General features: G+C 43.2%; 1 protein-coding gene across 1 annotated transcript in view; it reads right to left on the reverse strand.

The window, feature by feature from the left end:
* Positions 1-3,636: 3,636 nt before the first annotated feature.
* LOC149273419 (transient receptor potential cation channel subfamily M member 4-like) overlaps positions 3,637-25,354 on the reverse strand; it is a 22,281-nt gene continuing 563 nt past the window's right edge. The window contains 23 exon segments of the mRNA XM_089506337.1: positions 3,637-3,732; positions 3,951-4,023; positions 4,546-4,678; positions 4,933-5,114; positions 5,197-5,365; positions 5,922-6,096; positions 6,305-6,437; positions 6,791-7,136; positions 7,433-7,536; positions 8,183-8,295; positions 8,613-8,758; positions 9,320-9,449; positions 9,608-9,727; positions 10,343-10,693; positions 11,035-11,153; positions 11,316-11,415; positions 11,743-11,925; positions 12,043-12,107; positions 12,805-12,982; positions 14,819-14,985; positions 17,136-17,316; positions 19,075-19,252; positions 19,978-20,045. Of these exon segments, the coding sequence (XP_089362463.1) occupies positions 3,637-3,732; positions 3,951-4,023; positions 4,546-4,678; positions 4,933-5,114; positions 5,197-5,365; positions 5,922-6,096; positions 6,305-6,437; positions 6,791-7,136; positions 7,433-7,536; positions 8,183-8,295; positions 8,613-8,758; positions 9,320-9,449; positions 9,608-9,727; positions 10,343-10,693; positions 11,035-11,153; positions 11,316-11,415; positions 11,743-11,925; positions 12,043-12,107; positions 12,805-12,982; positions 14,819-14,985; positions 17,136-17,316; positions 19,075-19,252; positions 19,978-20,045 (3,510 nt within the window).

Raw genomic sequence — 25,354 nt, forward strand, 5'->3', positions numbered from 1 at the left:
AATACAGGAATTATGGAAACAAATGACCCCGTGTCTGTGTCACCTGGTGCTCATTGTGCGTTGGCACAGGTAATGGCTCATGTTTAGGGTAATGGTGACACCTTGTGGTCATGCAGCAAACTGCAGTTACCTTCTTAAACACATTATATTCCTGGGCCCTCCTTTTCCACAGATCCTACATTTTACTGTTCTGTACACAGGGCCAGCCGAAGACTTAACGCTGCCTGGGGCGAAGTTTAAAATGCCGCCCCCCGCCGACGCCGGGGGGGGGCGGCATTATCTACCCCCCCCACCGGTACTTACCCTTAAAGAGTCCTGCGGCGAGTCTCCCGGAAATTCACGTCACTTCCGGCGCTCTGCATTACAAGCCGGCACCGAGACCGAACAGGGAAACTCGCCGCAGAGGAGAGAGAGAGGGGCGCCGAGCGGGTAAGCGAAAACCACTCGGTGCCCCTCTCTCTCTCCTCCGCTTCAAAAAAAACGCTTGGGGCGGCAAAGTGCCGCCCCTTCTGAAGTGCCGTCTGGGGCAATTGCCCCAGTCGGCTCCATTGTAGGGCCGGCCCTGTCTGTACACTAAATAAGATTAACATATGCAATATACACTCACTGGCCATTCGGTACACCTGGTCAATTGCTCGTTAACACAAATAGCTATACCTTAGGTTTTACAGAGGATGGTCCAGAAAGAGATGATGGGTTCCTCACCCACCATCTCTCAGGCCGAGGGAGATGAGTTTGCAGCCTGTGCCCACAGGGTCTGCTCAGTCTGTGCCAGCCCTAATGATACCGCGCATGTGTGCAAAGAGATCTCATTGACTTTGCTGCCACTGATTGGCTGTGAAAATGGGACCACAGGGGGGTGTTGCACTGCAGCTGTGGAGCTGCAGCTTCTTCTAAAAGTTACCGCATATTAAAGTGCTTAAAAACGAATACCCATTCTGCGTTGGCGGGCTGTATGGTACACTGGAGTGTCCCTTCAACGAGTCGCTAGATTACTTAAGTGTCAGCTGCATCCTTAAACAACTCAGTTAACTCCTGCATGCCCAGCGCGTTTCTCCTATTGGTACAGAACCCGCTGAATGAATGTGTGTTAGAGTTATTATCACTCTTCAAGCAGAGTATCCGTTTTGGGCGACTTCTGCTCACACAGATCCGTAGGGAATGTTTCCGTCGTTTTGTGCGGCTCTGTAATTCCGCATGAATGAAGAAGTCATCATTTGCATTTGTTCTGCGAGTGACAGCTGGAGAGCAGCACCCGGCGCTAAATCATCTTCCAATGCAAATACCGGCCCTTCCATTCAAAGCGGGAGAACGGAACACAGGGGCCGCTCTGTGGGCCGCTCTGCTCACCGCGTTATGCCTGATACGAATTCGGCACGAACAGCACCCGTCGTTTGGCAGCAAACGGAAATTCAAATATTACATTAACATCTCGGCTTTTGGGGGAACAAATTGCAAATCGAATCCATAGAGGACTGCGTGTGAATTTAAAGGAAGCCGGCCTGTTTCTTACCCGCTGAATATCCCGGGGGCTTTTAAGGACACGATTTCTTCTAACCTCAGATTGTTTTAGAGAGAGAGAAGCTGCAGCCCAGCTGGGTCGTTTATGGGTCACTGGTTTTCTCTGCAGTCTCTTTTGGCACCGGCAGTGAGTTTTGGGCTAGTTGGCTCCCCCCTGCACAAAGTATATATATATACAGTATATATAGGATAAGCATTGTGGGGCCGCATCAGGTAACCATACTGGTTACCGGTCAGCAGAATATTTTGTTAGTTTTTTTAAAGCGTCCCGATGTCCGGCATCTTTAACTGACAGGTTGGGTCTTGCGTTTGCATGGGGGAAGTCCAGGGATTTGGATCAGACATTCTGGGAGTTTGGGGGGGCTGTATGGGGGCATCAGGCTTCCCCCCCAAAACACAAAAGCATTAAACGTACTTTATAAATACCATCTACTCTGCTGTCTGCTTTTTGTGCCAATCAATGGGAGGAAAGCGCCCCCTTTTAACTCATTGGGGGTCTTCTTAGGACTGGAAATACATCTTCTGCAAAGAAAATAGCTGGAGGAGGGTAAAAAAAGAGCAACTGCTTGGAGGGAACTCGCCCCAAAAGTCACAACATTTCTAAGGTTTTCCAAACGTATTTAATCAGGTAAAATAAACATTTTCTTTACACAAACTTTTCCTGTTATTATACCGTCTTCACTTATTTTCTGGGCACAAATTTACATCTTAAACTTAGCCTGCAAAAAAAAAGATTTTATTTTTCCCCACAGAAATATTTATATAACTCGCTTTCGCTAAAAAAAAAAAAAGGAATAAAACAAAATTTTAGAACGTTAAAAATAAGGAGTGGTACTTAGTACCACTGACACTTGCAACGTTACAGTCACCATTTCAGATAACCAGAAGATCCCCAGAAATCTCTGATCTCGAGCCGGCTCACCGTTTGCTCGTTCTTGAGGGTTAGAGAGAAGTTCCTCTGGCGCAGGACCGGCTTTGTGTCGCAAACACGTAGGATTTCCACATCTTCTAGAAACGGAAAGGAGATGCTTTGCACCGGCGCCTGGAAACGATTGATTTTTGGCGTGGGTCAACGTAAAGGCAGATAAATAAAAGGCACAAACAGGTCCTCTTATATGGTCCCCAAATAAAGTGAGATTTTGTCTTCAGGGTAAAGCAGACAGGCAGTGGTCGCGTCCTCCATGCGCTGTGCTGGCCGGAAACGTTAAGCCGCTGCCGTAGGATGAGATCTTCAGGCTGGTGGGAGACTCCGTTCTCTCTAAAAAATGAAATAGAGCTATTATTACCAAACCCACAGGAGATGACATCATAGTATTGGGTGGGAGTAGCGCCTGAGGAACGAAGTATCGCGCAGGGGGCCGCGTTTAGTAAACACAGGTGAGTTGTCTCTTGGTGATCTTTGTCAGTTCCAACAAGACCTTGGGCTCGAGTCCATGCTCGTTCCAAACCGTTAATACTTTTCCACTCCACACGACACATACTCCCCCCACTCACAGATCGGCATCCCACTTACTTACATATAGCTTCTCCTCCATGCGTTGTGCGCCCCCCCTCTTTATTATCCCCCAGAGCTCCCCCAACAGAATTTAGTAACTCCTGTGTGTAACAACCCAAAAGACGGCTTTGTAGAGATGCAAGGAGAAGCTCCGGAGTCATCGCTGTAATTACCCCTCGGGGGATAATAGGATAATAGTCGGCATAAAGGGCCATTTCCACCGTTCTCCTCCAGTCACCCAGCGGCAGAACGCGGGACCCCTGAATCAGACACCGATCGGCCCCCCAGTCCCCACCAGCTGTCTTATTCCTACATACCCCAAAGCCGCTTCTCCTCTCACCGTAGGCTTTTTTTAGTTCCCTTTCGCATGAATTTCTTTCCCTCTTTTTAATCAGCCATGTTATTCCTCCCCACCACCCCGGAACTTCTTCCCTTTAACTCTACACCCCAAGCCTTTTCCTCTTCTGGAAATCTTTACCCCTCATTTTACCTGCCAATATTCCTTCATTTCAGCGGCCGAGGGGTTCCCTGCATCCCGCGTTATTCTCAGACATTCTTCTATTCATTTCTAGACAATATTTAAAAGAAAAAAAGCCCAAAATGTTTTTCTCTCACTTACGCTACTTTAACACCGGCGGCTCTTTGGTCGTCTTCACCATCTCGCTGTTCTGAAGAGCGTCGACTATCCAGGAAAGTGCTTTAGCGCAGTATTCAACCTGCAGGAAGACGTCGGCGTTATTCACTATCTCTCCTATAACGATGATAAACCCGGCGAAATCCTAACGGCCCGTAGCGCCTCCTATTGGCTGGAAAGCACCGGATGCCATTTAGTAGCTGGCCTCGCGCCATCAGCATCTGAGGTTATTTTAGGCTAAAGTTCCTTTCTGTAATTTTATTACGTAAGGAATCCCCCAAAATATTCTGGTATCCGTACCTCGATCTCCAAAGCCTTTAACCTCCGGTCGTGCTCCTTGATCTCGCTCAGTTGCTTTAGCGCTGTATCTACCCTACGGAGACAGCATTAAAAGTTCCATTAAAAGTACAAACACACGAGACTCTGTGCCATCCATTTAGTTTTCCCCGCTCGCGACGTCACCGCCCAGCCCCATATGTAAATGAGCCATTGTCCGCCATCGCAGGAGTAAACATGCATGCATAAAAAGCTTATTTTTTTTGTCCGCACATATATTTGCCTGCCGTTGTCCTGGCAACGTTAACGTGTTTATGCGATCCATCCTGTCCATGAAGACAGTTGCTGATTCTTTAGAGTTTTAATATTTGTATATAAGGGAGACTTTGTATCAGAATGAACATTGGTAACGGTCTACACGTGTCTGTCTCTAACACGCATCAGTATGAACATTGGTAACGGTCTCCATGCGCCTGTCTCTAACACGTATCAGTATGAACATTGGTAACGGTCTCCATGCACCTGTCTCTAACACGTATCAGTATGAACATTGGTGCCTGTCTCTAACACGTATCAGTATGAACATTGGTAACGGTCTCCATGCGCCTGTCTCACGTACTTTTGGGAGGTCCGGCGCAGTCTCTCGGTGTCGCTGTCCCGTTTCTGCTTGGCGATGTTAACCAGGTAGTTCTCCTTCTGCACGGCTTCCCAGATTAGCATCCTGTTGTCCAGCGGCTCCTTCAGCTCCAACACTACGGAGGGAAAAAAGGTCAAACCATCGTTACTTGGGGCAGCCATCGACTTCAAGCCCACTTGCCCAATAGGGAGTTCAACAGAGTGTCCACATAACACCTGCTTTCAAGTATCAGGGTTAGCGCTGCCAGCACAGCCAATTATGGGCCACTCAGTGGAATTAAAGGAAGGGAGCGTGCATTCTGGACTAATACTTCCACGAGGAACGCCATGAACAACGGAACTCACGGAACCCGCGCAGAAAAATACTCACTGAAATGTCTGATTTTCTGAGACTCCACCTTGCGAATCTTGCGTTTGATGAAGGTGTGGATGTGGCTGATTATAATAAACGGAGGAGCCAGGGCTGGGCGATTGTGATATTCAACAATCAGGTTGTAGCGTTGGAATTTCCAGTATATATCACTGTTCCCTTGGACTTTGGAAAAGGTGTAGCTGGTGAGACAAGTTATGAAACATTAGCAAAAAATAAATCTGAAACAAGGTGCATACATCCGACCCCCTGCCCCCCCGTTACCTGAACATGGCAATCAGTAAGTTCAGCAATAGGATATTTGCCACCAGCAGGAACACCACAAGCAGGAGGATGACAAGCCAGTTGGCATAAGTGTTGGTACAGGGTGGCGCTTCTTCCATCATAATGGCGATCGGGTCGTCCGTACAGTTGTAAGCCGCAATCTTTGCAGCTTTGGGGAAACAGAAAAGGAATCCGATCACGGAATGTTAAAGCATCGCACGTTATGGAGAACCCAGCGATTCCCTGCCACGCGGCTTCACTCGGGGATGGAACCAGTAACGTTACATTTAACGATAATATTTTATTTCATTTTAATTGAACAATTTGACATTTAATGATATTCGATTGGCGGTATCCTCATGTTTTCCAAAACTCTTCTATGTACCCCCCATAAGCAGTGATGGAGCCCCGCGTTCTATTTCTAGGAGTCTTGTTGTATCCTCTATTCAGACCTTGGTTACCGACAGTGAAGGTCAATGAGGACACCAAGCTCCAGAAGCACAGCATGCTGGGAGATACTCAGCAAACAGTGAATTCCCCCGGTACCGACGTATCCGTCATCTTCGTGTGTCGGTTCTAGTTTTGTCCCAATCTTCGGACTGTAAGAAGCGCTGTTGCTCGGATTTATTTGCCGAACACTGAACAATTTCCCACACGGCGGGAAGCCCTGCAGCGTTAGCCAGAAGGAAACAAATCACATATCCCCCGGACTAAGTTTAATTTACCATCAATTTCATCCAGTGGGATTTGGCCAAAGATTTGAAGATAAGGCCGGTAAAAAACCCGTCTAAAGATCCAGGTCAGACGCATGTCGCTGGGATGAAGAAGACCTTCTGTTGCAACTCCGTAGGCGATGAGCCAGACGCCCAGGAAGAACAAAAAGAAGAAAACGTCTTTCATCTGCAAGCAAAAACACAATTGGGTTTTACAAGACGTTTTTAAGAAAAGACAAGGGGCGAGTATCTTGGGCTCGCATGGGATCCTAATAGTTTTGTTGGCCTAACCCACCCCCGATAGGAAATCTCGTTTCCCTATCAGACTGCACCCATTTCGTTCAATTGATACTTTAGAAATACATTTGAAGCCCTGTCGTGATTCACTTACTCACCATCTTCCTAACTATAATTATTTTGGGCCCCAGCTGCTTGTTCACGGCAAAAATATGAATCAGCCTGAGCGTGAAGACCATGAAGTCAAAACAGAAGATGGTGCGACCGGATTCAAAGGAGCCGTCAAACATCCTGCAGGAAGAAGCAGAGAATAACTGGCAAAACATTACAGAAATGCCCGGCTCTCCAGTGTAGAGATGGATTACACAGGAAAGCTAACGATATGGGAGCTGCAAAAGCGTGTGGGTGTGGTTTTACGGAAGCTCCACCCACCATCTACCATTACCCCTCCTTTTTTGACCGTCTCCATTTGTTTCACCCCGTTTCACCTCCCATTTTCCACGCAGACAGAACCTACAAAACCTTTTTTATGGACTCATTTCAGAACTAAAGTGATGTGGTGTGAAGAAAAAGCAGAATAATTTGTGTGACTTAGACTCAAGTCCGTTTTCATTGATTATTAGTTCGCCTCTAGCAATCCATACCTGCAGATCAGGGCGACGATGAAAAGCATCAGGGCTGTGATATCGACGTGGTTCCAAGAGTCTTGAAGGTACTGTTTGACCTTCTGTGTTACCGGCATAGATCCTACAAAGAAGCTCTGACGGATCTCTTCACACACCATGGTGAAAACCCAGAAATAAAGGATGAACTCAGAGTTTGCGGGGCCTTCTGGAGGAGGGGGCTTAAAGTCCATCAGCAGCACGTAGGAGAAAAGGAAGAGGAACGCGAAATACATGACTACGTTGCCCAGGAAGGCAGTCACCGGGGCACTCCAGAACTGTTTCCAGCGCCGGAGCCACGTCGGCCTCGGCTTCACCTTGGTGATCTCTGCCTCACGGGCCGCGGTGTTTGAAGTGGTTGCTGTGCGTGGTTTTACGGTTAAAAGCTCCAATTTCTCCTTCTCGAGGTCTTCTCTGAAAGGAAACAAAAAAAGTTTGCTTCCTAAACCCATAACCCATAAACCTTAGTGTATTTAGTTATATATATACAGTATATACACATTATATATACTGTATATATACTATATATATATATATATATATATACATATATATATATATATATATATATATACAGAAAAAAACTCGGCAGACCACTGGTTTTCGATCCACTTTGTTGCGTACTCATTTACCCTTCCATTATTTCAGCGACGGTGGTCTTTATATCAATATCCAGACTGTCCATTTCCACTCGCTGAGTACCTTCTCCATTCTCATTGTCAATAGATCTGTGAGAAAAAAAAGAGAGATTATATTCTGATTATAGAGAATGAATGTGTCTTGAATTTGTAACTCAAATTTAAAATTAAGTGCAAAGGTCTCCAATTCCGGTCGTGCAATATTATATTATATTAATAAAATCCATATTGTATAAAGTAATAAAATCTGCAGTTACATATCCACTGGAAATTCCAATTATTATTGAAATGTGGCTTTAACTTAGTATATTAAATATTTTCTTTCAACTCTGGACCGATATCAATTCCTTTCAATCTAATAATACAAACAATAATAATAATAATGGTTTTTGGCCATTCCTTTGGAGAAGTCTTATTGAGTTTGGCATAAGCCCATCCTCTAGGTTCTCTATAGAAGTGGATGAGCCGGCTCTAGAGAGGCATGAGCCAAACTGGGCCGAGCCTGAGCTGTTCCAGAAACATCAAACACCAAAGAGTTCTTGCAGGCCTTCATACTCCATACATTCAAGGGCCAAACTATGAAAGGGGAGCCAGCCCATGGTCCTCCTCTTTTAATGAGCCAGACATTGAGGTGGCCCGTCTATAGTTTTGAAGGCAGTTCCCAGGAACATCTGCCGCAGCACACAGACCTGGCATTAGTTACACGATGTCTGGTCACATAAAGGGTGCCACTCACTTAAATTCTATCAGGTTTGTATAAATCAGAGGTGGGCAGAAGAAGGTCAAGACCATCGCCCACACCGGTGTATTCTGTGTCATCTGCCCCCACCAGTTCTCCGTCAGCATAGACTGAAAAACACGAACAAGCAGAAACGGTCACAAAAAAACAACACAGGACATAAGTGACAATAAAATCATATTTTGACCAGATATAGGAACTTTAGGCAATAAAAGCACACTAGGAGGATGGGACGTCAGAAGTCTGATTATATATTTTTTTGCCTTTAGCTAATGTAGTTAATTAGTCTTTTGGACAGAATGTGATGGTTTCACCGTCCCTCCCGATATCCCGATAAGGAATGAATTATGCACTCACGTTCCTGAATTAACTACTTCACCGCTTCAATATACACGGGTATATTTTATCTTCACAACAGGAACCTCACCTGTACCCCATCCTGGGCAAAGAAGTTCCGGGCGTCTGCCTCATACGCGAGCTGCAGACAGGTGGCTTTTCCCCAAACAGCGGAACGTCGCACCAGAAGCTTGAAAGCCCGATTTTCACTGTTCCTGTAGCACTCGTTAAACACGCCTGAAAAACAACACGCAGTCAGAGCCTGATGGGCTTAGTTTTAAAAAAAAGAAAGGGAAATAACAATGAGCTGCCCCAAGTGATCAAGGAAAACCTGGTAACAGAATGAAGATCCAACCGGACACCTCGATACTTAATTCACGACAAGGAAACGTCAAGGAGAGCATCCATGGCCCTAACCCTACACAGTGGGCCATAGCTGTGGTCCATATCTCTTTTGTGGATTCTGCAGGAACTTGGATTTGTACTTATAGGTTTAGGTACCAAGCGGAACAGCAAAGAAATTGAAATGCACGAGAAGGTAAAACGTGAATGCTGTGGAGATATTCTGCAATTTGAGAGGAGCTTGTGAACAGCTCACACTCTTCTGTATTATACTTTATGAACGTCACATTAGGGACTCTCCCAACAGGCAGAAACAAGCAGGGATTGGGCAGAACCAGTGAATGGACTAGGAAAGGCCGTATGTCCCCCAACACCATGGAACCTGGTCATCAGCTGTGATACCCAATGAATTCCCAGTTAGGTTTCTCCTCTGCTTGGCAGCGCTCACTCACTCACCTATTGCAAGATGCTCAAACTTCACTGCCAGTTCTCTCATAGCCATGGACTCCTCAGCCTCTGACTCCAGGCGAGCAAGTTCCTTAAGGATCTTCGATGCAGTCAGCGCAGAACTTACAGCCTCCGAACCCTGCAGGAAAAACACACAGAAAGCTGGTAAGGAAACGGCAGATTTAAAGGGGCTTTATCACAAAAACATACATTTTATATGCTCTTCCGCCAGAACCTCCATTCAGATGCCTTATAGTATCAGGGTACGAGAAAACCTCATTTCAGTAGAATGCTCACCATCTCCCAGAAGTAAGTTGCCATTTCATCCCGGTTCTGTAGAATGGCCCAAATGAAAAGGTCTGTCCACGGGTTTTGGGACTTCTTCTTTTCGTATGACTGGGTGCCAGAATTAAGCTGCTGAGTTTTATTCTGCAGAGAGAAAAAACAACAAGCGATGTAACGTACAGCATCTATCGATACAATCACTGTTCCACATCGAGTTAGTTCCGAATTCTGTTTATTTCAGTGATTTTAAACAAATTACTGGACCTATAGTCAACTCACAAACAAAATAGATCAATAATTTTCAATGATTTACACTTTTTTTTTTTTTTTTTAACATGGAATGCTGGTAAAGTAAATATGTAAACATTTAAAAAAGGCCATCTTTATCAAAAGTAATACTATTTTACATGTGAATCTTCTTTTCCCCCTAAAAAATGTTTACCAGCAATTACAAGGATCTAAGTTTTATTACAGAAGTGAAAGAAGAAGTGAATTTCCCTGCTAGTGTACATTATTTAGTTTAAGGTGAATCATTTCCAGCCACTTTTGAAGAAAGTATAGTGAACCCTATAAAATGTGAATATATATAATATAATGTTGCTGTGTAGAAATAATAGATCCCGTACACCTTTGAGCATTTACGGATTTGACCTATATATAAAAACTACATTTTATAACGTTTCACGTTGTCTCGTCTTCTATAAGCTGGGACTTTCAGATACTTACACTTGATTGTCTTCTGCTGACAGAATTTTTTGTGTTCCCGAGGACCTGTGCGTAGAAAGGGGCGCAGACGTCACCCAAAAGCTCTCGTAAAACCTTGGCCACTTCATAGAGCTTGAAGTCTCTCCCTTTATTTAGAGTGTCCACGGGTAAGTACTCTTGGTGGTGAGCTTTGTTGGTCTCTCGACGTTCTTCATGCTTTCGCTGTAGAAGGTGCCAAAGAACCGTGTTCTCCATAACAGAACTGTACAGTTCCTCGAGTCTTCCATACGTCAAGTAATCAACGAGGTTCATACCGTTGTCCACAAAGAGCTTCACGAAGCTGGGCTTGTCGTTCACCAGAGCATCAGTCATGGTGTCCTCAAGATCGGAGGCCTGACCCAGGATAATGCAGAAAACGTTTCAGAGACGGAAAGGGTAAGATGTAAACTGTGGAGAGGCCGGTGATGGCAGGACAGTCTTGCCAAACAAAGGCCTCCCTCGTGTGATGTATTTGCAGAGCAAAGGTAAATAGGATTGTAACAGACATGATGGGAAGTGAATGATCCAGCAGGTAATAGAAGGAGACTTTCATTGTCCCAACACAGGAACAGAAGACAGAGCAGTGCAATGCATGAAGAAGAAAGTTCATGAGCTCAAGAGAGAAAAAGCATTTGAAACAGCGATATATGTCTATGACATTTAAACTATCGGGAGTTGTGGCAATGCTGGCTTACCCGCCAGTGGATCTCCCCATGGAATAGCTCGGTCTTCGCAATGTCCTCACGGTTCCAAGCGACCGCCAACTTAAGTTCATCCAGGTACTCTGTAGCATCGCTTGATTGTTTCTTGCAAGCTACGGCAAGATGGATATCAGTAGGTTTTCCATAAAAATTGCATTTTGACGATTCCTATTGTTATTAAATGTATATATATAGTTTAATCTAAAATACCAGGACTTTGTGAATCGACCGACCATTCCCCACTTTAAATACACGATGAGTCTTAATTTTCATACCTTTTACTAGAGCTTTAAGGATCACAGTTTCAAAGTCCTCCGCCCCGTCGTTATTTGAGTACACTGTGACCAAGTCACGATTCTCCACGATTTTCTGCACCTAGAAAGTAAACATGATGATATAGTAACAAATAAAAAGTTGTTGCTGGTAAGTTGACTATTTCCTATGATTTAATATAGGAAGCTTTCATTTTGCAAACATTGTGGTCAATTTGCATTGGTTGCCATATAGGCCGTCGGGATTTATTTAGACATGAATGACACAATGTAATGGAATGTAGATACACAAACTGTTATTATTAGATAATAACTGTTAGATAAGTACATCTAGCTGTAGTGGTTCAAAATAAGATGTGGTCTTTAGTCATGGGTGATATCGTTCATATATCTCAGAGGTCTCATCATTAGTAATTTCATTAGAACTAACCTTGTCGACCATTTTTTGCAGATCTTGACCTGGAAAGTGCTGTTTCAATTTCTCCTTGATTAAGCTCCTAATAGACTCCATGGTCAGTGACTCTTCCATGATTTCTGCCAAGCAGTCGGCAACCCCACCTGAACCGGCCACCAGAAGACATGGAATGGGGCTCCTCGTAGCCTTATACACTCTCTGCCAACATAGACCAAAAGAGACAGGTTTCAAAATGCCAGAAGTGTCTGCTTTGGAACCACAAGGCCCCGCTTGAAACTGCTTTATTACAAGAGTTTTTTCTTGGTCTGGACTCACCTCCAACATCTGGGATTCTCCAGCAATCACCATACACAAAACCGGGATCTCAATGCTTCCTTTACCTAGAAGGAAAACGTATAGACGCATTGGTTCAAGTTCATACCGCTTATTGGGCCAACACAGCATGGTCTCTTCTTCACGTGCAGAGCCGGTCCGATAGGGGCAAGCTTACAGACCCCAATGTATTCAATGTCATGTGACTCGGTTGAGAACCTGCCTTCTGAAGCCCAATTTCCCAGAAAATGTTCCCTTTATTCAAAACCTGCCTCTTCATTCAAGTGCTGTCCGTCTAAAAACCCAGAGCTGGCGCCCCACGATTCAGGCGCACCAGCTGCCTGGGATGCCTCCGGCAAATACCGGCACTGTTCACATAGAATGCAATAAGGTTACTGTGGCCTCACCCGCTCTGAAGAGAAGACAGGCTAGTGCCCCAAAATCTCATGACAACTTTTTCCAGGTAAATGTCAATCATGGTAAAGCTTGTGTATGTTACTTTGTTACATTCTTGTTGTAAATATGTCATAATGACAAAATAAAGTATTAAAATGGGAAAAGAGCATTTATATATTTATAATGTTTTAACTGAAAATGACTAATCTGAATTACCAAATGACTGCTTCCCGGCCTCTGCCGGCATTGTTTGGCAGACTGAGTATTATCCTAGAGACTTTCCCTCTGTAAGACGCTGAAAATGCTATGGCGTTCACAGAATGACCAGGCGGCTGCGCGGTGGAAAATACTAATAGCTGTCGGACTCACCTCCCACCCCGGTTTTCTGCCGTGAGATGTGCTCCTCCAGCCTGAATCGAAAGCTGGTTTCTCCCCCCATTTGCTGGTTGGTTCCATCATCTGCCAGCAGAAAGACCGAGTAATTGTTGTCCAGTGAGTACGTTGGACCGTCCACAGTCTCCATGTGATACTTCGCCGGTGAAGATCCCTGCAAAAGAACCTCATTACTGTCCCCGAAACGATCGCAGAAGAGACGCTCGCTGTCTAACGATCCGTAATCTCTGTATTCAGAGTGAAGAAACCCCGATATTCCTGGGTAGTAACGGCCGCCGGCCCCATCTTCTCGCAGCATTACACTAATAGAGCTCAAATACACCTTAGGACATCTGTCACTTTTATTAAGTCACAAAATATAAATGCAAACATTTAAGTAGATTTCTCCGTTTCTATCAGCGCCTGCTTTTGTGTCCCATGACAATTAAGCATTCCCTAAAAAAAATATTAAATTGTACACGATTATATTATTATTTCAGGGAAGTATTTACTCTAATGATATTTCAAGGGTTAAACCCTAAGTGCGGAAGGTGACAGAGCCCCAGCGAGGTGGTTCTCCTCCGTGAGTTGCAGGGGGTGTGGAACCTTTTTCTTGGTTTCCTGGTGGGTATAGTTTAATATAGTATAGTATAGATAGTATATATAGCATACATATAGTATAGATAGTATATATAGCATACATATAGTATAGATAGTATATGTAGTATATATAGCATACATATAGTATAGATAGTATATATAGTATAGATAGTATATATAGCATACATATAATATAGATAGTATATATAGTATAGATAGTATATATAGCATACATATAATATAGATAGTATATATAGTATAGATAGTATATATAGCATACATATAGTATAGAAAGTATATAGTATAGATAGTATATATAGCATACATATAGTATAGATAGTATATTTAGTATAGATAGTATATATATATATATATATATAGCATATATATAGTATAGATAGTATATATAGCATATATATAGTATAGATAGTATATATAGCATACATATAGTATAGATAGTATATTTAGTATAGATAGTATATATATATATAGCATGTATATATAGTATAGATAGTATATATAGCATACATATAGTATAGATAGTATATAGTATAGATAGTATATAGTATAGATAGTATATATAGCATACATATAGTATAGATAGTATATTTAGTATAGATAGTATATATATATATATATATAGCATACATATAGTATAGATAGTATATATAGAATAGATAGTATATATAGCATACATATAGTATAGAAAGTATATATAGTATAGATAGTATATATAGCATACATATAGTATAGATAGTATATTTAGTATAGATAGTATATATATATATATATAGTATAGATAGTATACATATAGTATAGATAGTATATATAGCATACATATAGTATAGAAAGTATATATAGTATAGAAAGTATATATAGTATAGATAGTATATATAGTATAGATAGTATATTTAGTATAGATAGTATATATATATATATATATATATATAGCATACATATAGTATAGATAGTATACATATAGTATAGATAGTATATATAGCATATATATAGTATAGATAGTATATATATAGTATAGATAGTATATATAGCATATATATAGTATAGATAGTATATATGGTATAGATAGTATATATAGCATACATATAGTATAGATAGTATATTTAGTATAGATAGTATATATATATATATATATATATATAGCATACATATAGTATAGATAGTATATATAGAATAGATAGTATATATATATATAGTATAGATAGTATATATAGCATATATATAGTATATATAGCATATATATAGTATATATAGCATATATATAGTATAGATAGTATATATAGCATATATATATAGTATAGATAGTATAGATAGTATAGATAGTATAATATGTAAAAGTCATCTCCCCTTTTTCCCAGTCCCTGAATAATGAGGTCCAGTTGCCGGATCTTACCTTTGGATTAACCAAGCTCTGCCGGTTATGTACGATGCCCCACGGCGCAATACCCATGGCGACTACTTTGGTCCTGGAATTGGAGTTGGCGGTCGCGTGGTCTCTTACCGCCTCGCCCACGTATTTGCCGATGCCAACTTGCATTCCTCCCGTCATTATCCAGGCACCTAGGAGGGACATGAAAAAAAAACAGATTTATTTGATAATGCAGAAAAAAAAACATTCTAGGAAAGATCTAGGAAAGCTCTGGAATTACATGCATTCAATACACAACGGTTCTAAAAAATCATGCGTGGGGGATAATCACGTCATCGGGGCAAATAATTACTCAGGTATGCAGGAATTTCAAGACGTGGAATACTGGATGGCAGTAGAGGGATGTTGATCAGGATTAATAAAGGAAAAAGACAGGTTTTTAGGTACAAACACAGAAAAAAATACATTTGTGGAATAATATGGAGGGTTTCAGAATAACATCTCAGCTAAACTCTCGAGTTCCAAGCCTAGATTGAAAGTGGCCTCCACATGAAATTTAAACAATGATTATATGTTAGCATTTTACATGAGACGGTGCCTTTGAACATCTCAATAAAAGGTCTGTGTCTATCTACTAAGCGAGGCCACAGATTCTTAAGGCTCTGTAATGTGGTTTATAACCGACGCCTGAAATTACAATAATAATGATTGTCCAACGCGCTCCCAACTTTTATCCTTCACAAATCTTAAACAATGGCATATGTTATAATAAAAATGTAATATTTTAAGACGCACACACATTATATATATATATATATAAACATACACACACACACACACACACACACACACACACACACTAAGTTATTTGGCCTCCCATGTTTTTCGAGCATTATTTCACTTTAAAGAACACAGCTAGGGAGTGACTGGCAGTGAAAATTACCGTAACTGACATATACAATGGGGCATTCACGCAAAACAGCTGAGAACATCGCTGATCACTCTGTGCGCCCGCTTTAGGATTTCTAACATAGGACAGAGACCAGTAGCGCCCCCCCCCCCAACAGCTCATCGACCCAAAATGACCAACAATGACATCATCGATTAAGGAGGCGAATCTGATTTACGATTGTTGCGATAAAGACTCGGGCGGTTATGACCAGCGGAGTAGCATGAGCCGGGTAGGGGATCATTACAAACCCCGGTGCCACGCGAAGGGTTAATGTACAGCATCACGCCTGGCTAACCGTATCGGATAACAAAGCTTATTACTGGTACTCAGGCTGAATTTGCATTTGTCTGAGAACCGATGGCTTTTTCTGGCAGATGCAAATCCGTGCTTGATGTAGAAGGTTTTCGTAAGGTGGCATCGCAAGCGTCCAGGCTATGCCAGGTTTCCAGGACTATTTAGGGGGAATATATACTAAATGGTGAGTAGGATCAGGGTCACACCTTATGAAACCCAACCGGCTGGCACATGGCCCACAGTCACCCCTCAACAAGTGCATCAGATAATACCATAGATCCGTCCGGTGCTTGTGAACTGATCCCAAGGTAAAATACGCACAGGGGGCGAAGCTATGAAGGATGCGCCCGCTTTGGGTGGTGTCCTGCGCAGCCACCCAGATCTCACACCCTAAAGGCTTGCCTTGAAACGCATTCATGCATTACGATGATAAAACATTGTGTGCTGAGTGAATGTATGTGAACAGGTGGAATGTTAAGAATCTGTAACGATATGCTATGCGTTTTACATGTTCGGTGCCATGACCAGTTTCACTGTGGAGGAGTTACGTAGGTGTGAAAACCAGCAAAAGAAAACAATGCGTGTCTCTAGGACAGCGGTTGGGAGTGGCTGGTAAATTTGATTGCTTTGCATTCTTACTTCTTCGATTCGATTGATTTAGCCCCAAGAGTTAGAGCTGCTTTGATGTCATAACTGAAGGGCATTTCATCATACCTGGGATCTCATCTTACCATAAAGTGTGAGTGAGCACATTCTCCGGGTATTTCCCAAGCTGACTCAATATTCTACTCTCATTTAATATCTAAACATCGGACTGGTGTTGGCTTTTCTCATTGCTACATCACAGCTGAAATACCTGCTTGAATACAGGTGATTTCATTCAGAATATCTTTGCCTGGTGACAAGTTGTGGTTTTCACCAAGGTCTCCACCATTAATGCATCGCTACAATGGAATCTTGTGGGCTTGGGGTCAGCAAAAACAAGCAAGAATGATGATTATCTCACCATTGAAATAAAAAAACCCCATAAAAACCAGAATTTTTGGTAAAAAAAATTTAAAATCTGAATTAGGTTTGCAATCTTTGACCTCTGACCTGTGCTTTGTGCGGCTTTGACCAACCCCTTCCTCAGGATATCTTTCAACCATGTTCTCATTTTAAAGTCACCATCCCCTCCGACGACGGAGACCACCAGGTTGGGCGGCGGAATCTTCCAGTGATGGGTTATCAGGTTGTATACGACGGATGGGTCGGTCTCGTTGGACAGCCGGATGAACTGAGGTGGAGAAAAAAAAACATAAACAACAAAAAACATTAACCACAGAAGTCTCCAAGCCCGTAAAAGGTAATCATTTACATCCATAAAGTTTAAATATGGAACTTCAAAGGAGAATAAAGCTGCATTCCAAGAGGTGACCAAGAGGTCTCTCACAGAAGGCTCTGCTGAAGGCCAAACGCTTTCATCTGGAACTCTCATCTGGATGCTGTGATTGATACATACATGACCCAGAGTGCTTGGCTCCTAGTTCTACACGGTGTGGGATATGTACATCAAGCATTGGGGTAATTGGGGTAATTTGTAATGCTTTAGGTATTATAATGAGGACAGAGATGGGAGAGACACGTTGCAGTTTATTTGCCGCATTTGTTACTTTGTAGCCAGAGTCCGTCCTTAACAAGATATTTAACGAGCACCGCGTATATGTGCATTTTTATGGCAGAGAGGCGTCTCGGGATTGTGTGTGAAAACGCACAACCTCTTTATTGGCAGCTGCGAGAATTTGCATTGTGTACTGTTAAAAAACAAACAAAAAAATAAACTGGCGGAAAGCCTCCGACTCTGGGTGTTTCGCAATAGCCTGCTTTGAATGGCTGACGTCCAAATTATTCCAGGGCGCGTGAAAAATGGCATGTGACACCGCTGCTAAAAATAGCCACGAAAGTGGACAAGAAAACGGAGATCCTGATAGGAAAACGACAACGTGCCAAATTCTCATAAAAAACACAAGCTATTGTAAATTGGATTGGATTTTTTATGGGGAATACAGTTTAATTCAGCACTTGGGCTTCCCATGACAATGAAGGGTGTTAAAGGGTAAGTCCTCCCCACTAGCATTGGGGGGGGGTAGATGTTACATTATGAAACCTCCTGATTATGGTGACTGCTGCCATCTTGGCACGCACAACGAACCAATCAAGCGCCATGCGTGACGCAAAAAGGGGAGGTTCAGTGCGTTTCAAGAGTGAAGATGACATCATGAGGAGTCACGTGTGACATACTGCTGTAGAATATTACTGTAACTGGGAACTCTCTGGCTTTGGCCCCCATTGTAGGATGGGGGGTAGAAGGTCCCACTAATGGAGCGGGACACAAGACGTTTTAGCGGAGTGGGCGGGGGGGTGCCACAAAGCTGCCCCGTGACCCGGAGTCAATGGGAGAAACCCGGAGACCTCCCAGGTATGAATACTACCAATCAGTATGTTATAATTACACTTGGAAATACAAATGTGACTTAAAAATTTGACAACGTTCCAGAAAGCAACAAAATTAAAACATTTTAAAAGGAAAAGAGCCAAACCAGCATGTACTGGAAAAAATGGCAGCAAAGTGACAGCGATCAGCGTAAAAGGTGACTATAAAGGTGATTTATAATCAATCTGTTATCTCCCGGAATCCGGTAACACGGGAAGCCTTTCACCCGGGAACAGATCTTAAGAACCGCAGCGATGGAAATTTGTTGACAGGTTGATTGTTCTTTTTGTAGTTAAAAGAATGACAGAAGAGTCGCTCCAAAGGATAACAGGTTACATTTACACGTTTCTCAGCTGTTTTCTTAACTTGTCTGCGTTGGTCCAGCTGGGGATTCCTCCATGTATTATTATTACCTTCACGTTCTGCGGCGCTGTCTCACGGGATCCTCCGTGTACACAGCAGTCAAAAGTCGGATAACACAGGTCTACAACTACACGGTTTTCCCCGTCAATTCTCCGCCGGCTCATAAAATATCCCCTCGTGTTTATCTGCAGCCCTTACCTTGCTGTGCTTCTTCCCTGCGCCCACAAACTCGATGTCTCCGTAGGCATCGGTGGGCTCCTCGGTGGTGTGTTCTGCTGAATCCCATTTGCTGACTATGGCAGCACCGAAATAATCCTCCATGGCCACAGACACATGGTCCTGCTTGGGGTTCCCGCATTGGCACACTTGTCCCGAGCTGTTTTACAACATAAAGAAAGCAAGGTTGTTAACAAGGGTGTTTGCCCTAAGCCACATCCTTCCAAACAAACCAAATGTTACAGATCCATAGCACTCTAAGAGGAACGGAATGGCGCTGGAGTGCTTGGGAAAAACATAAGATGAAACCCAACTTCGGAGAGGAACATTGGATGCCCCGGGTAACCCACAAGGATTGACAAATGCCAAGAGAGGCAGCATAACTGGGAGAAGACCACCCTATTGAACAGTCGGGGTCCTGGGCCCGTCACTGCTCCGTGGGTCAGTCGGGGAGATTAGAGATCTTGTAGGGGCTCCTATACCCCACGGAGGACCGGGCACAATCTCCATATGAATCGTACTCGGCCTCGTGTGTTTTTAGAATGCAGTGTGCCGGGAGACGACTTCATACGCTGGTGCTCAGCACAGAGGACGTCGGCAGCGACAGTAAGTAGTGGGGAGCGGTGCCCCGGGCCAAAACATGAGTAATTTAACACAAAGCCGCAATTACTCCATGTCTGAATCCTTTCTGCGTTATTCTATGCAGCCTTCTTTAGGCGACTAAATCTCGTATCCCAGATATGTTCCAATCTGTCGTGTAAATGGGCCACTTGGGTGGGTTTCCTACCGGGGCGGATGATATCAGCCCTCCTCTGCTGGCAGCTCAGGGGTTAAACCCATTAAGATAATTCCGTAAAGTTTTTTAGTAGTCGGTTCAACGCTTACCTTTGGGCCGCGGTGTCTTCGATAAACGTGGTGCATGTTTTCTTTTTGAACAGTCTGGGTATCCAGCTCTGTACGGAGAATAAGAAAATTACGCATTAGAAGTGGAATCCCCTGTGAATTTTTTTTTGTAAGAGAAAAGTTGTTTTTCTGGTCCTGTTTATTTATTTTTTAATGTAGGCTGCTATACCATTTGCATGCGGTTTACAGAATAATTCTTTAATCATACAAAGAAAATATATTTGAATGAATGAAGAATATTTGTCCATACATTTATTTCTAAAAATTCTAAAATTGTGCGTTTTTACGGACGCGTTCATTTCTCAGTCATGGCCCCGGGCCGAAGATCACAGCAGAATTGATGAATAATCTCTAGCCGAGATCACAAAACACATTCGATTATCAGTTTTCCTTCCCTTTGCTGATGACATCTGGCATAACGATCTGATAAAACGCGATTGAGTTTAGATTTTATAAACACGTTCCCTGCTGTTTCTATACACATTATCCGGGCTTTTAGGGCTGTAGAACCCTGCGATCCCCTCATACCCAGCAAACATTCTAAGGGGGGCATTCAGTGGGGTATTCCAGCTAAGCCTTGGGCTGGAGATCTAGAAGGGCAGCAGCCGCATAAAAGAAAGCCAGTTACCCTATTGGGGCGACAAGCTCAAGATGGCAGCACTGTTGAATGGACCGGGTGACAGAGAGATCACGGATCTCCCTAAATGGCTGTATTACTGTATACAGCGCTGGGGGTTATATTACTGTATACAGTGCTGGGGGTTATATTACTGTATGCAGTGCTGGGGGGTTATATTACTGTATACAGCGCTGGGGGTTATATTACTGTATACAGTGCTGGGGGTTATATTACTGTATGCAGTGCTGGGGGTTATATTACTGTATGCAGTGCTGGGGGGTTATATTACTGTATACAGCGCTGGGGGTTATATTACTGTATACAGCGCTGGGGGGTTATATTACTGTATACAGTGCTGGGGGTTATATTACTGTATACAGTGCTGGGGTGGTTATATTACTGTATACAGCGCTGGGGGTTATATTACTGTATACAGCGCTGGGGGTTATATTACTGTATACAGCGCTGGGGGTTATATTACTGTATACAGCGCTGGGGGTTATATTACTGTATACAGCGCTGGGGGTTATATTACTGTATACAGCGCTGGGGGTTATATTACTGTATACAGCGCTGGGGGGTTATATTACTGTATACAGCGCTGGGGGTTATATTACTGTATACAGTGCTGGGGTGGTTATATTACTGTATACAGCGCTGGGGGTTATATTACTGTATACAGCGCTGGGGGATTATATTACTGTATACAGTGCTGGGGGTTATATTACTGTATACAGTGCTGGGGTGGTTATATTACTGTATACAGCGCTGGGGGTTATATTACTGTATACAGCGCTGGGGGGTTATATTACTGTATACAGCGCTGGGGGGTTATATTACTGTATACAGCGCTGGGGGGTTATATTACTGTATACAGCACTGGGGGTTATTACTGTATACAGTGCTTGGGGTTATATTACTGTATACAGCGCCGGGGGTTATATTACTGTATACAGCGCTGGGGGTTATATTCTATACAGTGCTTGGGAGGGTTATATTATTGCATACAGCACTGGGGGTTATTAATGTATACAGCGCTGGGTGGGTGGGTGAGTCTGCTTTCAGCGTTTATAAAACAGGTAGCCGGGAGGAGTATCCCACGGCTACAAAATAACTCTCTGTCATTTTAAAGCTCGCTGGTGACATGGAAAGTTAAATACGAGGAGCAGGAATAACCCGACGCCCTCCGGGGTAAAACCCGTTCCGTTGTAACAATAAATTCTCATGAACTGCATGGTTCATAAATAAACATTATGTCCCAAGGTGAAGGTGCAGGACACAGCCCAAACTGATCCAGCCCTGGCCTAGTGACCTACCAACAGGTTCATGCAGGGCACCTACTACCAGCAGCAGAGGTTACAGGGACACAAATAACTCTATAAAGGATTAGGCACACAAATGACTCACAGAACGTTTGAACAGGGAGGGCCGGGGATTGCGTCCAGATATCTAGTTGCAGTGAACTTAAATAAATAATCTATATTATTTCAGCTTCGATGACACAATGACAGCAACCCCCCCCCCCCCCCGCTTCTCGTTACTAAATCAACACAGATCTTTTTGGGTGAATTAAAGAGCGGTTCAGGTCGTCGTACAATACAGAAAACATGCAATAATATAACAATCACAACCATCAGTCCGGTGGAAAAATAAATACTTTTATATACATCATGGTTTGTATTATTAACCCTTGTGTGTCAGCTCGTATAAAGAAAGCTTGGACATCGCTCCTGCCACGCCAGCAGCTTATTGTAGGATGCAGGGTGACGCCGCAATGTTAAGATCCGGGATTGGGTTTTCTGAACGCTTGTTGTGTCTCTGTCGCTGATCTGTAAGTCTCATCACCGAGCCTCCGTGGGAAATGAGCTGATTCATATTTTCGGATAATTAGCCACATCCTTCGAAAGCATTTTCCGCATCTCCCTGGTGACAAAACAGCAACCAGCTAGAAACAAACAGCTACGTTCTTCTTACGGGGCCACCATAACTAAACGGTGCAGATCCCGAGAACAGGACGTGGAAGCGACTGCTCCCCACAAAGTAGAGCTTCTAAATGTATATAAATACCAACAGTCCTGGTTTTCGCACTACAGTCCTGATTTTCACAGGTAGCTGCCCCACTGTCCGGCTTTTGCCAGCAGTGGGGAGCGTGGGCGCCGGTTGGGGAGATCCAAGGGGATCCGTCCTCTTACTAACCAATAGGAGCACAGATTACCAAGTAAAAAAAACTAAATGGAATTCGAGGAATTCTGAAAGAAGATTTAAATAATTTCACAAATCATCAATAACTTTAACGGGAATATTATCAGCACAATGGAGCACACATTCGATACGTTTTAGGGGGCCCAAACACAAAAATATATAAAGTTATATAAGCTTTTAGGACCTCAGAGGTCTCTTCTTCAGATGGAAACTGTTCTGCCAAAACAAATCCCCTGCAAACGACCATTGGACACCCTCTGTAAAAATGGGTTTCACAGAAGTCAAACACAGCCCTGGCCTCTATGATTATAAATGATAATAATAATAACAATAATAATAATAATAACAATAATAATAATAATAATAACAATAACAATAATAATAATAATAATAACAATAATAATAATAACAATAATAATAATAATAATAATAATAATAATAACAATAATAATAAATGTTTTTGGTTTATGGATCACAACTCCCAGGATCTCCTAAAACCCCAATAATAAAAGCACCGACAACAATATATATGATTCAATCACATTATACCCAGCGCTGGCAAGAGATACCACATCGTGTTGGTACTAAGGCTGAGACACCAAAACCAGAATATCGTTGAACTACCAGTCTCATCATCCTCAGCTAACAGAGACTAACTAAAACTTTTGTCAGTTTTGGCTTCATAACCATGTCCCCACTTGACCAGCCGCTGGCGCTCCGTATCATCGTCAGCGTAATTAAAGGGTGTAGACCGCCATTACTCTGTGTTTTTATTGAATGAAGCCACTAATAGTTGCATGGTTGATATAATTCCTAGCCGTTGCTCCGAGGTTATCTTATCGCTCCGATAAAACATCTGACGGCAGGCAGCCAGCGGCCCGGCTGTCCCTGCTGCCTGGAACAAAATCCAAAGTTCTAACGGCGGAATATTCTACTTCCTAGAACAGAGCTCAGCGCTGCATTATTACATAGGGAAGCCCCATACATTCAAGCGTTATTATTCATGGGGGGCTGCTTGGGCGGAGCAAGGAGCTCACAGCCCGTACCGGGACCGACGACCCGAAGAGTCTTCTTTGAGTTTCTTTGGGGGTTGGCAAGCGAGACGTCCAAACCGGTGAATATAAAGTAGCTAAACGACGTGCTCCGGCGCTAAAATAAATCCCAGGCTCTCGGAATCCGCGCTCCGTGGGAACGATGGCCTCCTATAATAAAACTTGGTGGAAAGATCGACAGCCTCCGCAGCACAAATAAGGATTTTCCACCAAAATAACTCACGCCAAATGGGCAGATTTTTACCCCAGTTTCACGGTTAGGGGGTTAACTGGGCGGATTCTCAGGTTTTTACCCGTCTCAGCGTCATGGGTTAACTGGGCGGATTCTAAGGGTCATGCATTGCGGATCGGACCCCCTTCGTATTATACTCCGATACATTGATATAGGAGCATTGTGACTGGTACTTTTCTCACTGCTATATCACAGCTGAAACCCCTACTTGAATACAGGTGACTTCAATCACAATAACGTTACCGTCTGACATTTCTTGGGTAGGGATAACTCGCTCTTTAGGACTGAATAGCATTACTAAGGTAAAACTAAGCAGGATAAATGATTATTTCTGGTGGAGGGGTCCCACGTGCGAGCTTTGTTGTCATATAATCAATGAAATCCAGGTGATGTCACATGATATTGAGTAATATTTTGGTGTCACAGTGCTTGTTTCTCCCCAGGAGTACTGCGTTGCAACATGTTCTCCTTGACGAAATCTTTGTAATTCACGTCTAGCGACATACTTTTATGTTTGTATGTATATGCCCAGGCTCTCCAATATGTGACCCGGGCAGAAGGTTTAAATTGAAATGAATGGAGCTAATAGGAAACGGTAAAGATGTTAGACATCCCAAACCCTTCATGTAACTGGTCCCGCAACACGCGGCAGTAACGTAGTCAGCGATTGGGTTCATTAGGTTTATTGCGAGGCTGGGGGTTCCAGCAGTCGGTGGGGATGACGGAGTTGTAACTTTATGACATAGAAAGGAGACAGGACTGGAAAGAGCACAGAGAAGCCAACGGAGAGCCAAGAAGAGAAAATAAGATGATAACAAACGTACAAGAGGGTATCGAAAATGGACCCCTAGACAAAACCCAACAATGAGTACATGGGTACCGCATGCGACGCTTAAATCAACAGGTCCCTACCTAAACCAACGTCAAAACATTTAGATATCGTCAGAGCGCGGCTGTTCGTTAGAGTAACTAAAGCCAAAAATAGTTTGGATGCGTGCAAATCGCCAGAGCCCTAGGGGCCACCCTTAAGCCCCTCGTGCATGGGTATTGTGGAGACCAACAATAATCAGAGGAGGAGAACAATTAGGAAGGGAGCAGATGAACCAATCAGGAGAGGATGGGAGGGAAACATAATTAATTCCCACAATAAAAAGCCGATACATTCTGAATCTCCATGTCCAATTTTTTTAGTAGGGCGTCCCATTTCGGCGCATTAAAAAACGGCGTCTGCCATCTTCATACCGAGGTGCAAAG

The sequence above is a fragment of the Sceloporus occidentalis genome, unplaced genomic scaffold, assembly GCF_023333645.1.
Source record: "Sceloporus occidentalis isolate IW3139 unplaced genomic scaffold, rSceOcc1.0.p SCAF_377, whole genome shotgun sequence".
Classification (NCBI taxonomy): domain Eukaryota; kingdom Metazoa; phylum Chordata; class Lepidosauria; order Squamata; family Phrynosomatidae; genus Sceloporus; species Sceloporus occidentalis.